General features: G+C 44.1%; 1 protein-coding gene across 1 annotated transcript in view; it reads right to left on the minus strand.

Moving 5' to 3' along the window:
* The window catches only part of osbpl3b (oxysterol binding protein-like 3b), a 323,848-nt gene that overhangs the window by 46,161 nt on the left and 258,573 nt on the right, over nucleotides 1-19,114 (minus strand). Inside the window, exons 19-20 of the mRNA XM_070880189.1 lie at nucleotides 12,036-12,180; nucleotides 2,720-2,864 (exon numbers count right to left, since the gene is read on the minus strand). Coding sequence (XP_070736290.1) covers nucleotides 2,720-2,864; nucleotides 12,036-12,180 — 290 coding nt within the window. The remainder of the gene's footprint in view (nucleotides 1-2,719; nucleotides 2,865-12,035; nucleotides 12,181-19,114) is intronic.

A 19,114-nucleotide genomic window follows, 5' to 3' on the forward strand; every position in this document is an offset into this window, starting at 1 on the left:
CTCCAAAAAACACATCTTATTGCATTTTTATACTTTGCCATATATGTAACATCTTTATAAAAAAAAACACTAAACAGCTTTATAATAAAACTAAAATAAGATTCAATATTAAGAGTTATTTGATACAAAGGGGGGAATTTTAAACTAAAAAGAGAAGGAGCCACTGCAAACTCCTGCTGCTGTGCTTCACCAGGAGGAGGATGAGGAGCCAGAGGAAGAAGAGTTTTTTTATTTTGTGGGTGGGGAACAACCTGCGGCCATCTCGGTTGAGATGGAAGAAGCACCGGGACCAAGCGGTGTGCAGGTGGCGACGCCAAGGCGCGTCATATTGCAAACGCCGACCCCACGGAGGTCTGGTCAGCGTGTCGAACAATCGCCTGCCTTGGAGGGCCAGACAGAGAGCTTGATTTCTCGCGACCTTATCCAGGGGTTCAAGGGATTCTCTGCGAACTGGAGCCAGTTCTCAGCATCCTGGAGTGAGTTCTCCCAGAATTTCTCCAACTGGTCTTCTGAGTAGTCACTGATTGCAAGGGAGACATTGGAGGCTATTCGGCAGCAGACAGCCGCAACCAATGCCCTACGGCATGCGTTGCTGGCTGGACACGGCGCTGCACCCCAAGGTGTCGTGTCTGCTCGCAGCGAGACTCCAAGCACACAAGCGAGTACGGAGGGTACAGTTCCTCCGGACTCGGAAGTAGAGCCTCAGGCTTCCGCTTCCTCTCCATCACCTCCACCACGGCAGGAAGTCTTGACATCCCACTCTGCACAACGTCTTGGTGTCGGTCTGCGTAGACCAAAACGGGCAGGTGGGGTGCGAACACGGGGTGGGACTAGATCTGGAGGGAAACGTGGCTGCAGGTAGGGAGGGGGGAGTTCGTTTCTATGTAGTGCACTTGTTTTAAAATGTTCACTTGCTGTTATCAAGTTATTATACGCTTATTATTGTTATTGCCACTAAATTGGCCAATTTTATTCAATAGTTAAATGTTCACTGGTTCACTTGTTATTACTTAACTGTTCACTTTTCATTCTTTCTTAAATAGTCACTTGTTAGTATGACTGAAATGTTCACTTGTTGTCATCACTGAAATGGTCACTTGTTGTCATCACTGAAATGGTCACTTGTTGTCATCACTGAAATGGTCACTTGTTGTCATCACTGAAATGGTCACTTGTTCCTTAAAATGTATTTCTTCTTTTAACGTTTTGGGGATTTTGAGGGAAGGGTGGGTTGGTGCGGGGGGTGGGGGGTTGGAGGGAGGGTGTTGTTCATTAGTTGTTTAAAACATTTTTTGTTAATAAAAAAAATATTTTTCTACAACTTTTGTACCTTCTCTCTTAGTTACATAACTTTTACAATGTAGAGTTTTTCATGCATATTTGTTTGTTTATTCAGTTTACCCACGCAAATGAAACTTCTGATTAACCGTAACTGTAATTGAACATTTGAATATCAACAATAATAGTTCATGTGAAGCGTTCATTAATGAGCTGCTGACGCAAAAGCATAGCGACTGTGTAACTGCCACTGGTTACTGATCTTCGAGAAAGGTGTGTTGGTACTGGTGCTCGATCGCCAGGCTGATTACGCTCCCCTATGTCCTCGCCCGCATCCTCTCCCACCTGTTCCTCCTCTCCATCCTCGCCGGCTGCCTCATCTCCTTCTGGAGGTGGACCTGCAGCATGTTCTGGCCCCAACAATATCATTAAATAACTTCACTATGTAAAAGCTATTTACGAAAGTATTCCAATATATGAGATCTATTTAGCATAAATAAGTTGATAATATTTATATTCTCTGTCCAAAATTTGAGTGCAATTTTCTTCAATTTTACTCTCTAAATAACTCAGAACTATTCTCCATTTTTCCTCCGAAGTTAAAAATGGCGCCCGTAGTGCCCATTTCCCTCTGTTAGGCCCTGAAAAAGCAACTATTTTTGAGCACTCTTTTGGGCCTTGCATCGGCCCAGCGAAGTGCATGCTAAGTGCTGAAACTTGGGATGGGCCTTGTGTGGGCGATCATCTCGGCGATCAAAGTGGAAACTTAGGGGCCTGTTTTTCCGGCGATATTTTGGGCCTAGTTTCCACTTTTTGCTCAAAATGGGCGATAGAGGTCCGTTTTGGGCGATAGATGGGCGATGTGAATTGGAAAGTCTAGCCCCTGAATCCCAACCAGAAACTGCCCCAAACCCACCCACTTCCGGTTTTAATGGAGGCTGCCAGGAGGTGCGGTGTCTATTTAAATATTATAATAATGCTGGAAACCTCTGATTTAACCTCCATCTTGACTAGCTTTAACTGGTCGGTGTTTGCAGGCCTCGTGAAACCTGCCAGTTAAAATAAGGCAAGGACTGCTGGATCCAAGGCGTATGTGCCTTTACACTTACCTCCTGGATCCAGCGTCCCTACCTAATCCCCACCTCCGACCCCCCGACCCCCCACTTCCCCAGGCCTTCGAACCCCACCCCACCCCCATTCTGCTCCTCCGGCTGTCTCCTGGCCCCCACATAATCCCTCCCTCTGTACTCTATGTGGCCTAGTGCTACAGGCCTACCTGCCCGCAGCCTGTCCACCTCTCAATGTGGCTGGCTGCAGGTGGGAAACACAGGTTTCCCATACAAAACAGGCCCAGCCATTACAATCGGCAGGGCTTGCGGGAAGACAGATCTCCCTGCTCCCAACCCGCCTCCCCATTAAAATTCAAGCCAAAGTCACTTACTCGGTCTCCAGATGCAGGTTGCTGAAGGGGGTGTTCCAGAATATACACCTTCATGCCATCTCCCAAACAATCGATTCACTACTTTTCCATTTTGGTCCATTATGGTCCCTTCAACCTCATTAACATTTGAATTCCAATATTTTGCCTAAAATATCAAGGATAACTTGTAAATTGGATGCAAGTCCTTTAACACAGAATTGTGAACATCTATCATTGGATGATGTGGAATCTGTATGGGTGGAGCTGCGGAATACCAGAGAGCAGAAAACGCTAGTAGGAGTTGTGTACAGACCACCAAACAGTAGTAGTGAGGTCGGGGACAGGATCAAACAAGAAGTTAGGGATGCATGCAATAAAGGTACAGCAGTTATCATAGAAACATAGAAAATAGGTGCAGGAGCAGGCCATTCAGCCCTTCTAGCCTGCACCGCCATTCAATGAGTTCATGGCTGAACATGAAACTTCAGTACCCCCTTCCTGCTTTCACGCCATACCCCTTGATCCTCCGAGTAGTAAGGACTTCATCTAACTCCCTTTTGAATATATTTAGTGAATTGGCCTCAACTACTTTCTGTGGTAGAGAATTCCACAGGTTCACCACTCTCTGGGTGAAGAAGTTTCTCCTTATCTCGGTCCTAAATGGCTTACCCCTTATCCTTAGACTGTGACCCCTGGTTCTGGACTTCCCCAACATTGGGAACATTCTTCCTGCATCCAACCTGTCCAAACCCGTCAGAATTTTAAACGTTTCTATGAGGTCCCCTCTCACTCTTCTGAACTCCAGTGAATACAAGCCCAGTTGATCCAGTCTTTCTTGATAGGTCAGTCCCGCCATCCCGGGAATCAGTCTGGTGAATCTTCGCTGCACTCCCTCAATAGCAAGAATGTCCTTCCTCAAGTTAGGAGACCAAAACTGTACACAATACTCCAGGTGTGGCCTCACCAAGGCCCTGTACAACTGTAGCAACACCTCCCAGCCCCTGTACTCAAATCCCCTCGCTATGAAGGCCAACATGCCATTTGCTTTCTTAACCGCCTGCTGTACCTGCATGCCAACCTTCAATGACTGATGTACCATGACACCCAGGTCTCGTTGCACCTTCCCTTTTCCTAATCTGTCACCATTCAGATAATAGTCTGTCTCTCTGTTTTTACCACCAAAGTGGATAACCTCACATTTATCCACATTATACTTCATCTGCCACGCATTTGCCCACTCACCTAACCTATCCAAGTCACTCTGCAGCCTCATAGCATCCTCCTCGCAGCTCACACTGCCACCCAACTTAGTGTCATCCGCAAATTTGGAGATACTACATTTAATCCCCTCGTCTAAATCATTAATGTACAATGTAAACAACTGGGGCCCCAGCACAGAACCCTGCGGTACCCCACTAGTCACTGCCTGCCATTCCGAAAAGTACCCATTTACTCCTACTCTTTGCTTCCTGTCTGACAACCAGTTCTCAATCCACGTCAGCACACTACCCCCAATCCCATGTGCTTTAACTTTGCACATTAATCTCCTGTGTGGGACCTTGTCGAAAGCCTTCTGAAAGTCCAAATATACCACATCAACTGGTACTCCTTTGTCCACTTTATTGGAAACATCCTCAAAAAATTCCAGAAGATTTGTCAAGCATGATCTCCCTTTCACAAATCCATGCTGACTTGGACCTATCATGTCACCATTTTCCAAATGCGCTGCTATGACATCCTTAATAATTGATTCCATCATTTTACCCACTACTGAGGTCAGGCTGACCGGTCTATAATTCCCTGCTTTCTCTCTCCCTCCTTTTTTTAAAAAGTGGGTTTACATTGGCTACCCTCCACTCAATAGGAACTGATCCAGAGTCAATAGAATGTTGGAAAATGACTGTCAATGCATCCGCTATTTCCAAGGCCACCTCCTTAAGTACTCTGGGATGCAGTCCATCAGGCCCTGGGGATTTATCGGCCTTCAATCCCATCAATTTCCCCAACACAATTTCCCGACTAATAAAGATTTCCCTCAGTTCCTCCTCCTTACTAGACCCTCTGACCACTTTTATATCCGGAAGGTTGTTTGTGTCCTCCTTAGTGAATACTGAACCAAAGTACTTGTTCAATTGGTCTGCCATTTCTTTGTTCTCCGTTATGACTTCCCCTGATTCTGACTGCAGGGGACCTACGTTTGTCTTTACTAACCTTTTTCTCTTTACATACCTATAGAAACTTTTGCAATCCGCCTTAATGTTCCCTGCAAGCTTCTTCTCATACTCCATTTTCCCTGCCCTAATCAAACCCTTTGTCCTCCTCTGCTGAGTTCTAAATTTCTCTCAGTCCCCAGGTTCGCTGCTATTTCTGGCCAATTTGTATGCCACTTCCTTGGCTTTAATACTATCCCTGATTTCCCTAGATAGCCACGGTTGAGCCACCTTCCTTTTTTTATTTTTACGCCAGACAGGAATGTACAATTGTTGTAATTCATCCATGCGGTCTCTAAATGTCTGCCATTGCCCATCCACAGTCAACCCCTTAAGTATCATTAGCCAATCTATCTTAGCCAATTCATGCCTCATACCTTCAAAGTTAGCCTTCTTTAAGTTCTGGACCATGGTCTCTGAATTAACTGTTACATTCTCCATCCTAATGCAGAATTCCACCATATTATGGTCACTCTTCCCCAAGGGGCCTCGCACAATGAGATTGCTAATTAATCCTCTCTCATTACACAACACCCAGTCTAAGATGGCCCCCCCCCTAGTTGGTTCTTCGACATATTGGTCTAGAAAACTATCCCTTATGCACTCCAGGAAATCCTCCTCCACCGTATTGCTTCCAGTTTGGCTGGCCCAATCTATGTGCATATTAAAGTCACCCATTATAACTGCTGCACCTTTATTGCATGCACTCCTAATTTCCTGTTTGATGCCCTCCCCAACATCACTACTGTTTGGATGTCTGTACACAACTCCCACTAACGATTTTTGCCCTTTAGTGTTCTGCAGCTCTACCCATATAGATTCCACATCATCCAAGCTAATATCTTTCCTAACTATTGCATTAATCTCCTCTTTAACCAGCAATGCTACCCCACCTCCTTTTCCTTTTATTCTATCCTTCCTGAATGTTGAATACCCCTGGATGTTGAGTTCCCAGCCCTGATCATCCTGGAGCCACGTCTCCGTAATCCCAATCACATCATATTTGTTAACATCTATTTGCACAGTTAATTCATCCACCTTATTGCGGATACTCCTTGCATTAAGACACAAAGCCTTCAGGCTTGCTTTTTTAACACCCTTTGTCCGTTTAGAATTTTGCTGTACAGTGGCCCTTTTTGTTCTTTGCCTTGGGTTTCTCTGCCCTCCACTTTTCCTCATCTCCTTTCTGTCTTTTGTTTTTGCCTCATTTTTGTCTCCCTGTCTCCCTGCATAGGTTCCCATCCCCCTGCAATATTAGTTTAACTCCTCCCCAACAGCACTAGCAAACACTCCCCCTAGGACATTGGTTCCGGTCCTGCCCAGGTGCAGACCGTCCGGTTTGTACTGGTCCCACCTCCCCCAGAACCGGTTCCAATGCCCCAAGAATTTGAATCCCTCCCTGCTGCACCACTGCTCAAGCCATGTATTCATCTGCGCTATCCTGCGATTCCTACTCTGACTAGCACGTGGCACTGGTAGCAATCCCGAGATTACTACTTTTGAGGTCCTACTTTTTAATTTAGCTCCTAGCTCCTTAAATTCTTTTCGTAGGACCTCATCCCTTTTTTTACCTATGTCGTTGGTACCAATGTGCACCACGACAACTGGCTGTTCTCCCTCCCATTTCAGAATGTCCTGCACCCGCTCCGAGACATCCTTGACCCTTGCACCAGGGAGGCAACATACCATCCTGGAGTCTCGGTTGCGTCCGCAGAAACGCCTATCTATTCCCCTCACCATCGAATCCCCTATCATGGGCGACTTTAATCTACATATAGATTGGGCTAACCAAACTGGTAGCAATGCGGTGGAGGAGGATTTCCTGGAGTGTATTAGGGGTGGTTTTCTAGACCAACATGTCGTGGAACCAACGAGAGGGCTGGCCATCCTAGACTGGGTGATGTGCAATGAGAAAGGACTAATTAGCAATCTTGTTGTGCGAGGCCCCTTGGGGAAGAGTGACCATAATATGGTAGAATTCTTTATTAAGATGGAGAATGACAGAGTTAATTCAGAGACTAGGGTCCTGAACTTAAGGAAAGGTAACTTCGATGGTATGAGGCGTGAATTGGCTGGAATAGATTGGCAAATGATACCTAAAGGGTTGACGGTGGATAAACAATGGCAAACATTTAAAAATCACATGGATTAACTTCAACAATTGCACATCCCTGTCTGGAGTAAAAATAAAATGGGGAAGGTGGCTCAACCGTGGCTAACAAGGGAAATTAAGGATAGTGCTAAATCCAAGGAAGGGGCATATAAATTGGCCAGAAAAAGCAGCAAACCTGAGGACTGGGAGAAATTTAGAATTCAACAGGAGGACGACAAAGGGGTTAATTAGGAGGGGGAAAATTGAACATGAGAGGAAGCTTGCAGGGAAAAAAAAACTGACTGCAAAAGTTTCTATAGATATGTGAAGAGAAAAAGTTTAGTGAAGACAAACGTAGGTCCCTTGCAGTCAGATTCAGGTGAATTTATCAGGGAACAAAGAAATGGCAGATCAGTTGAGCAAATACTTTGGTTCTGTCTTCACGAAGGAAGACACAAATAACCTTCCGGAAGAACTAGGGGACCGAGGGTCTAATGAGGAGGAAATGAAGGATATCCTTATTAACGGGAAATTGTGTTAGGGAAATTGATGGGATTGAAGACTGATAAATCCCCGGGGCCTGATAGTCTGCATCCCAGTGTACTTAAGGAAGTGGCCCTAGAAATAGTGGATGCATTGGTGATCATCTTCCAACAGTCTATCGACTCTGGATCAGTTCCTATGGACTGGAGGGTAGCTAATGTAACACCACTTTTTAAAAAAGGTGGGAAAGAGAAAACAGGTAATTGTAACCTGACATCAGTAGTGGGGAAAATGTTGGAATCAATTATTAAAGATGAATTAGCAGCGCATTTGGAAAGCAGTGACAGGATCGGTCCAAGTCAGCATGGATTTATGAAAGGGAAATCATGCTTGACAAATCTGGAATTTTTTTGAGGATGTAACTAGTAGAGTGGACAAGGGAGAACCAGTGGACGTGGTGTATTTGGACTTTTAAAAGGCTTTTGACAAGGTCCCACACAAGAGATTGGTGTGCAAAATCAAAGCACATGGTATTGGGGGTAATGTACTGACGTGGATAGAGAATTGGTTGGCAGACAAGCAGAGAGTCGGGATAAACGGGTCCTTTTCAGAATGGTAGGCAGAGACTAGTGGGGTGCCGCAGGGCTCAGTGCTGGGATCCCAGCTCTTTACAATATACATTAATGATTTAGATGAAGGAATTAAGTGTAATATCGCCAAGTTTGCAAATGACACAAAACTGGGTGGCGGTGTGAGCTGTGAGGAGGACACTAAGAAGCTGCAGGGTGATTTGGACAAGTTAGGTGAGTGGGCAAATGCATGGCAGATGCAGTATAATGTGGATAAATGTGAGGTTATCCACTTTGGGGGCAAAAACACGAAGGCAGATTATCTGAATGACGGCAGATTAGGAAAAGGGGAGGTGCAACGAGACCTGGGTGTCATGGTTCATCAGTCATTGAAGGTTGGCATGCAGGTACAGCAGGCAGTGAGAATAAGGCAAATTGTATGTTGGCCTTCATAGCTAGAATATTTGAGTATAGGAGCTGGGAGGTCTTACTGCAGTTGTACAGGGCCTTGGTGAGGCCTCACCTGGAATAGTGTATTCAGTTTTGGTCTCCTACTCTGAGGCAGGATGTTCTTGCTATTGAGGAGGTGCAGCGAAGGTTCACCAGACTGATTCCAGGGATGGCTGGACTGACATATGAGGAGAGAATGGATCAACTGGGCCTTTATACACTGGAGTTTAGAAGGATGAGAGGGGATCTCATAGAAACGTATAAGATTCTGACGGGACTGGACAGGTTAGATGCAGGAAGAATGTCCCCGATGTTGGGGAAGTCCAGAACCAGGGGACACAGTCTAAAGATAAGGGGTAAGCCATTTAGGACTGAGATAAGGAGAAACTTCTTCACTCAGAGTTGTTAACCTGTGGAATTCCCTGCCGCAGAGAGTTGTTGATGCCAGTTCACTGGACATATTCAAGAGGGAGTTAGATATGGCCCTTATGGCTAAAGGGATCAAGGGGTATGGAGAGAAAGCAAGAAAGGGATACTGAGGGAATGATCAGCCATGATCTTATTAAATGGTGGTGCAGGTTCAAAGGGCCGAATGGCCTACTCCTGCACTTATTTTCTATGTTTCATGAAGCATTCTAATACTAAGTACGGCAGTAATAGTTGAAAATGGATCTTTAATAAATCAGAGAATTTAAATTTTTATATTTTATTACTGGTTTATGAAGTAACTATTAAAATCAATTGCTCTTACATTATTCTGAGTGTTAAAATGCCCATGCAGCATTAGTTTCGATTTATCCCTTATGTATCTAACCAGATGCAATAAAGTCACCATTCACAACTTGCAATGGCCATCCTAATATTTCACCGTACAAAATTTGCAAGTACTTTGAGACAACTGTTTGAGATCTAGGAGCCGAAATTGCCCCTTTTTGTAACAAGCAGTTACCGCTGCAGAGGTCTTTGCCCTTGTCCCTTTTTCTGGCGGAGAATGTTACTGCCCCGCCCGTGTTCCCAGCGCTGACCCCTTTCTGCTTTGCAAGGGAAACTGCCCCACGGGAGCGGAGCAGCCACTGGTTCGGCCGGGCGCCAACAAGCAGCCCGGCACCCCGCCTCGAGTGCTGGACCGCTGGCCAAGCCGAAGCCTCCCTGGTGGTCAAGTAGGTGTCACTAAAGTGACTTCAGAGCTCGCCGTGGCCCTCCTCTTTAACTGAAGCGGAGGGACATTGCTACGAGTCAGTGCGACGTGCTCAGTGCGGCGCTGATGACACCCCCGCCTTTCGCTCCTGAGCCAGCCCAATGGAATCGTTCAAAAAAAAAAGGACAAAATCACATTAGCTCATGGGGTTGGGGGTAATATATTAGCATGGATAGAGGAGTGGCTAACTAACAGAAAACAGAGGGTCAGGATAAATGGGTCATTTTCCGGTTGGCAAACATTAACTAGTGGCGTGCTGCAGGGATTGGTGCTGCGTCCTCAACTACTTACAATCTATATTATTGACTTGGATGAAGGGACCGTGTGTAATGTAGCCAAGTTTGCTGATGGTACAAAGATGGGTGGGAAAGCAAATTGTGAGGAGGACATAAAAAAATCTGCAAAGGGATATAGACAGGCTAAGTGAGTGGGCAAACATTTGGCAGATGGAGTATAAAGTGGGAAAATGTGAGGTTATCCACTTTGGTAGAAATAATAGAAAAGCAAATTATAAGTTAAATGGGGAAAAATTGCAAAGTACAGAGGGACCTGGGGGTCCTTGTGCATGAAACACAAAAAGTTAGCATTGCAGGTACAGCAAGTAATCAGAAAGGCAAATGGAAAGCTGGCCTTTATTGCAAGAGGAAGAGAGAATAAAAGCAGAGAAGTCCTGCTACAACTGTACAGGGTATTGGTCAGGCCACACCTGGAGTACTGCTTCCAGTTTTGGTCTCCGTATTTAAGGAAGGATATACTTGCATTGGAGGCTGTTCAGAGAAGGTTCACTAAGCTGGTTCCGGAGATGAGGGGGTTGACTTATGAAGATAGGTGGAGTAGGTTGGGCCTATACTCATTGAAGTTTAAAAGAATGAGAGGAGATCTTATCGAAACATATAAGATAATGAAGGGGCTCAACAAGGTGGATGCAGAGAGGATATTTCCACTCATAGGGGAAACTAAAACTAAGGGACATAGTCTCCAAAGAAGGGGCCACCCATTTAAAACTGAGATGAGGAGGAATGTCTTCTCTCAGAGGGTTGTAAATCTGTGGAATTCTCTGCCCTAGAGAGCTGTGGAGGCTGGGTCATTGAATATATTTAAGATGGAGATAGACAGATTTTTGAAGGATAAGGGAGTAAAGGGTTATGGGGAGCAGGCAGGGAAGTGGAGCCGAGTCCATGATCAGATCAGCCATGATCTTATTAAATGGTGGAGCAGGCTTGAGGGGCCAGGTGGCCTACTCCTGCTCCTATTTCTTATGTTCTTATCACTGCCCCATCGATTGAGGTGGTAAATCAACAATTAAATCGTTAATGCGCCCCGTTTGTGGCGGAGGGCAATTTCAGCTTCCTATTCTTTTGTCTTCCCACTAAACTGCTCTGGTCATAGCAAGGTTGTTCAAAATAGCAGAATCATGTGGTTAGTGTGAAGATCCTTGAAAAGGTTGTTTCAATAAATTTTAGTTAGTTTCCAAAGGAAACTTTTCATGTCTTTCCAGTTGAAGACTGTGAGCCAGATTCTCAGTCACACTGTCTGGATAATCTTTGTTTTCATCATCTTGAACTTTTTCTTTAGAACAATAAAGAGCTCAGGACTCCAAAGTCTAGAATCAACTGGCATTCTCCTGTGATTTCAGAGTATGAAGTAACAGATTAAAGCCCTGAATTTTCTTGGCCTGGTGGTCTTTTCTTTATAGCCTCAGGAAGTACAGATGGACTGAAATCTGGGCAGTCATAGCATGTTTTAGGTTCATTGCACTGCTGTAGAAGGAAGATTAGCCCCGTTAACTTTTTACTGTGGAAAGGGAATAGTCAAGATTTCTGCGGACAATAAGAAAATAAAACTTAAGCTGGCTTTTGTGTTAAGCCCTTGGCCGTGGGTAGGGGCAAGGTCATATGGCCAAGACGGCTCAGCACGATGTGAAGTTCTTGAGTGGACAAGATGCCCAAGTTATTGTTCTACTCCACGTAGGAAAACTGCAAATCTTATTTTACTTGGAGTTTATTCAATGAGGAACGATTCTCACCTTACTGCATCCATTTCTCTCACGACAAGCTTCTCAAGTTCAGGTTAACTAACACAACAAAGCTAGCAGTACAAAAGTAGGCCAATGCCATCTGAAGTGGTTTGTATAAGCTAAATATAGGTTTTCCCCAGTAAACGGGTTAAGGGTATATCCACAGGAAGAGCTGATGGCTGACATTCAGTCTACCCATATCTGATACAGCATGATTTTTTAAATACATTAAAGCAAACTATGATCTATAGAATAGTGAGACTGTTTTCAGAAAACATTAGCTTGCCTCCATTCAAAATAGAAACTGATTCTTCATACCTTCACAAATGTCAATTTGCACTGGCAAATGCTGCTATTTGTATTCTTTATGAGAATCTCTCCATAATGTTCAATCCATCTCTGTCCACTCAGAATATTGTGAATACAAGAGGTTACTTTATTCCACTCATAATGGTCTCCATACCTGAGGAGTAAAAAAGTAATCGATCAGTTAACAGAGTTTTTTTTTGTAGGACAACAGAAATATATTTAGTACATTCATTCTATACAAACTTACTTAAAAATACTGGCCTGGAAATTGCGGTCAGAAGCTTGTCATCAGCGAACGCCTCCGACTCGAAAGAAAAGTACGAACTTACCTGGTATCTCCGGAGCTTCGGATTGTTCCGGACCTGGGCCTGCAAGTGTACGCCTGCGTAAAGACCCACGGATCCCAGGGGTGCATAAAGTTCGCAAACGTCTCTGGGATCACATGGGCCAGGCCAACCAATCAAAAAGTGGAATTCCTATGATGTTTATGGAGATTCTATTTGCCTATGGAATCCCCATAAGCACAATAGAAATCTCCAAATAAATAAAATTTTACACCACTTAAAAATAAATGATCGCATGTTCAAAATGAATTAGAAGTCCCTTTGATTAAACATTTGAAATAAAAATTTAATTTTTTGAAAAATAAATGTAAGCATTTTAAAACGGGACAAAATTTACCTAAACTAATTTTAAATGTATGTGAATGTTTAAATTAATTAATTTTAACCCTTATACTGGTAAGAGAAGGCCTTACGCCTGCTTTTAATAGGCATAAGGCCTTCTCTTACCAGCATAAGGGTTGTGTGGGCATTCGCTAAGCAGTAGTTGGGCAAATAGCTCAACTCTGCACCAGCGAAAGTGAATTTGTAGTGGATAGCGTGGATCTGTCCAAGTGAAACTTGACAGATCGCAAGTTCCAGGTTCTCACGCATGTGGAAATCCAGAACTTGCGGAGCCATTTTGAAAGCTTCAGACAGTATATACACAGTAAAATCTGGGCGAACTAATCCATTCTTTAAATCTGCATCGCGAGAGGGATGGAGTACAAAAGCAGGGAGGTCCTGCTGCAACTGTACAGGGTATTGGTGAGGCCGCACCTGGAGTACTGCATGCAGTTTTGGTCACCTTTCTTAAGGAAGGATATACTAGCTTTGGAGGGGGTACAGAGACGATTCACTAGGCTGATTCCGGAGATGAGGTTACCTTATGATGATAGATTGAGTAGACTGGGTCTTTACTTGTTGGAGTTCAGAAGGATGAGGGGTGATCTTATAGAAACATTTAAAATCATGAAAGGGATAGACAAGATAGAGGCAGAGAGGTTGTTTCCATTGGTCGGGGAGACTAGAACTAGGGGGCACAGCCTCAAAATATGAGGGAGCCAATTTAAAACCGAGTTGAGAAGGAATTTCTTCTCCCAGAGAGTTGTAAATCTGTGGAATTCTCTGCCCAAGGAAGCAGTTGAGGGTAGCTCATTGAATGTATTCAAATCACAGATTGATAGATTTTTAACGAATAAGGGAATTAAGGGTTACGTGGAGCGGGCGGGTAAGTGGAGCTGAGTCCACGGCCAGATCAGCCATGATCTTGTTGAATGGCGGAGCAGGCTCGAGGGGCTAGATGGCCTACTCCTGTTCCTAATTCTTATGTTCTTATGCGTGCACAAATGTAATACATGTTCCCAGTTAGGCAATGCACCCAGGGAGGCGCCATTATGGTCTTGTTCCTCCAAACCATGGTCAAGGGTCCATGTTGACTATGCAGACCCATTCTTGGGGAAAAATGTTTTTAGCGGTCGTAGATGCGTACTCCAAGTGGATTGAGTGTGATAATGTTGGCAAGCACGTCCGCTGCCACCACTGAAAGCCTACGGGCCATGTTTGCCATGCACGGCCTGCCTGATGTCCTTGTAAGTGACAATGGGCCGTGCTTTACCAGTGCCGAGTTCAAGGAGTTCATGACCCGCAATGGGTCACGTCTGCCCCGTTTAAACCTGCGTCCAACGGTCAGGCAGAACGAGCAGTTCAAACAATCAAACAGAGCTTGAAAAGTGTAATTGAAGGCTCACTGCAGACTCACTTATCCCGAGTCTTGCTTAGTTACCGCACAAGACCCCACTCGCTCACTGGGGTTCCTCCCGCTGAACCGCTCATGAAAAGGGCACTTAAGACAAGGCTCTCTTTAGTCCACCCTGATCTACACGAACAGGTAGAGAGCAGGCGGCTTCAACAGAATACATATCATGATCGCGCAAATGTGTCACGCAAAATTGAGATAAATTATCCTGTATTTTTATTGAATTATGGACAAGGTCCCAAGTGGCTTCCTGGCACTGTTTTGGCCAAAGAGGGGAGTCGGGTCAAACTCTTAAATGGACTCACCTGGAGGAAACACTTGGACCAAACCAAACTCAGATTTACGGACTATCCAGAACAACCCACAATGGACTCTACCTTTTTCGACCCTCCAACACACACAGAAGTGGAAACCGACCCAGCAGTTGACCACGAAGCAGAACCCATCACCCGCAGCAGCCCAGCAGGATTCATCACCCCCAGCAGCCCAGTTGCACAGCGAAGGCCCAACAAACGACTCACCAACACCAGCATTTGCACCAAGATGATCAACCAAGGAAAGGAAGGCCCCAGATTGATTCACATTGTAAATAGTTACACTATTGACTGTGTGTGTGTGTGGGGGGGGGGGGGGGAAAGAGAGTGTTATGTATGTAAACCTGTAAATACCATGTTTAGCCACCAGGAGGCTTATCCCCTGAAGTCCCAAGGGATTCCACAATCCCTTGGGAGCACCTGTATGTAAGGAGGCCTCACAGGCTGGAGAGGCACTCTGAGATCTGTAATAAAGGTCACACCTTACTTTGAGCTTGCAGTATCTAGTCTGACTCTTTATTCAAGACTTAACAGTAACGAGTAAGGTGGATAAGGGGGAACCAGTGGATGTGACTTATTTGAATTTACAAAAGACATTCGATAAGGTGCCACATAAAAGGTTACTGCATAAAATAAGAGCTCACGGGGTTGGCGGTAATATATTATAGCATGGATAACGGATTGGCTAACAGGAAACAGAGAGTGCGGATAAGTGGATCATTTTCTGGATTGGAAACGGTAACTAGTGGAGTGCCACAGAGATCAGTGCTGAGGCTTCAACTATTTACAATCTATATTAATGACTTGGATGAAGAGACTGAGTGTAATGTAGCCAAGTTTGCTGATGATAAAAAGGATGGGTGAGAAAGCAAATTGTGAGGACACAAAAATCTGCAAAGGGATATAGACAGGCTAAGTGAGTGGACAAACATTTGGCAGATGGAGTACAATGTGGGAAAGTGTGAGGTTATCCATTTTGGTGGGAAAAATAAAAATGCAAATTATTTAAATGGAGATAAACTACAAAATGCTGCAGTAGAGGGGCCTGGGGGTCCTTGTGCATGGAGTTAGTGCATACAAAAAGTTAGTATGCAGGTACAGCAAGTACTCAGGAAGGCAAATGAAATGCTGGCCTTTATTGCAAGGGAGATAGAGTATAAAAGCAGGGATGTTCTTGCGTTCTAAAAGGAGTCAGGAGCAGCAGGAGTCAGGAGCAGCAGGGAGGGTTAAATCTAGGGTAACAACTGCTTGAAGTGTGGGGAGGGGAAAGAAAGGTGCGGACGTGAAATGGGTGGGAGGGGGAAAAAAAAAAAAGAGGATGGCTCCACGAACAAGGAAGTGGGCCGGGGTTAGTGAACAAATCAGATTTAGCAAGAGACAGTAGCCCACATCTGCAGTAGCCCACAATAAATAGTTGAAGCTGAACAGATAGCGCCAGCACTGCATAGTAGGCCAAAAGATCTCCTTCTGTGCTGAATTTAATATGATTCAACATATTTCACTGCAATTATTGCCGCAAAATCCCAGTGGGAATACCTAGGGTTTATTTTTAAAATCGAGGTATGCTAGCAGAATATGAAGAGGGAAGTTCAGAACAGATTCACGAAAAGTTATTTGTCTAAATTTAGAGGCACTTGTTTAATTTTACAATTTTATTGGCCCTGAAATTGCGGCTTCTCCGGGTGCGTACGATGTGCACACGCACCCGAAGAGGCCCCGCAAGTCCCAAGTTTAGGCACGTAAAGCACATGCGGCAAAATACAGCACTTGTGAACTGTCAAAATGTCTTTTGACCGATCCAACACATCCCGGGAGCAGGGCCTTCGCTGGCGGAAATTTGGGATTTTGCCCAGTGAATGTTCTTAAAACTCTTATGCCTGCTATAAGGCCTGCTTTTACCAGCGTAAGAGTTTTAAACAACAGAAAAATTAAATTTTATCATTTTTTTATATATTAGCCTGTCCATTAAGGCAAGTTTATGTTTAACCCTATTAAAACATTTTTAAAACATTACCAAAAAAATAAATTTTCTCCTAAAACATTTAATTTAATTTCAATGAATTTTAAATATCTGAGTTGTTTTAAAAAAATTTATTGTGTTGTGTTTGTATGTGTGTTTTTGGGAGTATTCTCATTGATAGTAATGAGAACTCATACAAACTGGACTCACCATATCAATGAGAATACATTATGTTCATTGTTGGTCGAGGCCCACGTGATCCCAGGTTGTGTTTATGTTCCTGGGATGCGTAGGCCTCTGCGCTGGTCTCCACATCTAGGCCTCGGACTGGAAGTGTTTGTTCCTCCGGACCACCAGGTACTTTCGTAAAAACATTTTGGTTGGAGACATCTGCCCACGGGGAAGCCTCCGACCGCAATTTTTGTCCCATTAAAACAAAAGAAAGTACCTAGTTGTGGAGCAGGCCAGAAATTGCATCATGAATCTTGAGAAAGGCCAATTATTTAACATTTTCACACAAATATTGATGGAACTGCAAGATTTGTTCTCAAAAACACCAGGCAAAGTCCTAGAATCAGATGTCATACAAACAGAATTTAATTTATTCAGTTGCCATTGAACAGTGGCCCTGATCATGAGATCTAGATTTCCTGTGTGTTAGAATGTAGAAGTTTACTACAGTGCTGATCTTTTTTTCCCATTGTTCTATGGGGCTTACAATATACAATAGGCCCAAAATATAAAGTAAGTTTCTCTGTATCCTAACAAGACCTCACAACATACACTTTTTTCTTGCCTATAATTATTTTATTACATAGCTATAACTTCAAACAAATCAAAGAAAAATAGCCTGGCCAAAGCTCATGAGGCCCTAATTGAAATATGTTAATTGGGGTCTGTAACATCATCAGACCCAGGCAACAATATTAAGTTTGGCCTGAGCAGGGAACTTGCCATTCCACTAAGACCCACAAAAAAAAAATGTTTAGGCCTCCCCACCCTGGACTCCCTCCTCCTTTCCCTACCATGAGAACCCCAACCCCCACCCCTTTCCTGACACTTATCCAAATGCTGGCATGCGACTAAGGGCCACCGAATTATCTGGAGTCTGGCAGACACTCATGCCCACATCCCAGCCATGCCAGGCAAGATGTGATCCAGTGTCATGTTAATGAAACATGGTCCCATACTGCTGCAGGCAGGCGGAATACTAATTGAAACCATCGGTTTCACACCAAAAACTCACTGGCTGTTAACAGTCCTCCTTTTGGTTTGGTGCCTGAATTTGTACTGAATTCTAGGCTACTGTAATGTAGTAGTTATGTTACTGGAGCATTAATGCAGAGGCCTAGACTAATAATCCAGAGAACACGAGTTCAAATCTCAATCTGAATGTCGTTTAAAAAAATCTGGAAATAAAAAAAAAAGCTTGCATCAGTAAATGTGACCATGAAGCTGTCCGATTGTTGCAAAGCTCAACTGCTTCACAAATGTCCTTTTGGGAAGGAAATCTTAGCCTATGGGCTGGATTTTTGAGGGGTTTGCAACCATTTTAGTGATTGGGTGAAGTGCTAAAACGAATTCTTTTGCGCTAAACGAGGCAAACAAAATTTTGCGCTGGTGCGGAACTTTCGGCAATGGTTTTGATGCGGTGCTAAACCTTAGCGCCCGCCCGATGTTTTGAGCATTTGGATGATGTCAATCATCGTGCAACGCTGCGCTATCATCCCAAGCGGAACTTTCGAGCAGATCGCCGAATTTATCGTCCGCTCGGGATCCCGCTAGCAAAAAGCAGTCGGACCCGGCGCTAACATCACCATCTTGAAAACGGAGGATAGATAAGTTTAATGCTGTTTTGTCAGGATATAAAATTGTTGAAGTTAATAAAAATGTAGAAGTTTACTACAGTGCTGATCTTTTTTTCTGTAACTCAAAACCTGAGTATATCCTTGGCATATGGAAGGAATAGATGTGACTTTTTACCTTGCTTTAGTGACTAATGATATGTTCTTACATTTTCAGTTCTGAGCAAACTTTTTCTTGTGTTTATGGATCACTCTGTCAAACAAATGTTGCTCACTTCATTGGCATTACTGGGCTATTTTCTTCTCTTCAAAGCCAATAATGGCTCACCACTGCCCTGGCAAACTTCACGCAGGCAAGTGGGTTAAGCCCGAGACCTTTAGGATCTGCAGACCCGTTTGTAATGTTCCATTTTCTTCACCTAGTGAAAGTGAGTGGAGGGGTAGGGAAAGCATGGCCAAGTGCAGCCTGTTCTCATTAATCATGCATACCTGTGCAATTTCTAGAAGGCTCACTAAACCATCGGTCATTGTCTTGGGGGACATAAGCCAATTATATAGTGGCCATTGTTGCCTTGACTAATCAGCATCGAAAAGGATTCGGAGAAGATGACTGTGTTTATCAGTGAAGTTTATAATTTAAAATTGTTAGTTTATAGTTTGTTGTAAATTACATTTTAAAAAGATGGGGGCTATACTATGTCAGCCATTATTCCTGGCTGCTATATTTATACAGCGTGGAGCTGCAAGGCTTATTGATTATCATTTTGAATGTAATCGTGGAGGTCACAGACGTATGGGGAGGAGGCCTTACCCCCGTATTTACTGGGAACAGCACTCATACCTGTAGCTCTCCGAGGCACACTGCATTAGAAGGCTGCGCTTCCGAAAAGAAGTGCTAACAGACATATGCCAGCTCACAAATGCAGACCT

This window comes from Pristiophorus japonicus, chromosome 5 (genome assembly GCF_044704955.1).
Source record: "Pristiophorus japonicus isolate sPriJap1 chromosome 5, sPriJap1.hap1, whole genome shotgun sequence".
Taxonomy (NCBI): Eukaryota; Metazoa; Chordata; class Chondrichthyes; family Pristiophoridae; genus Pristiophorus; species Pristiophorus japonicus.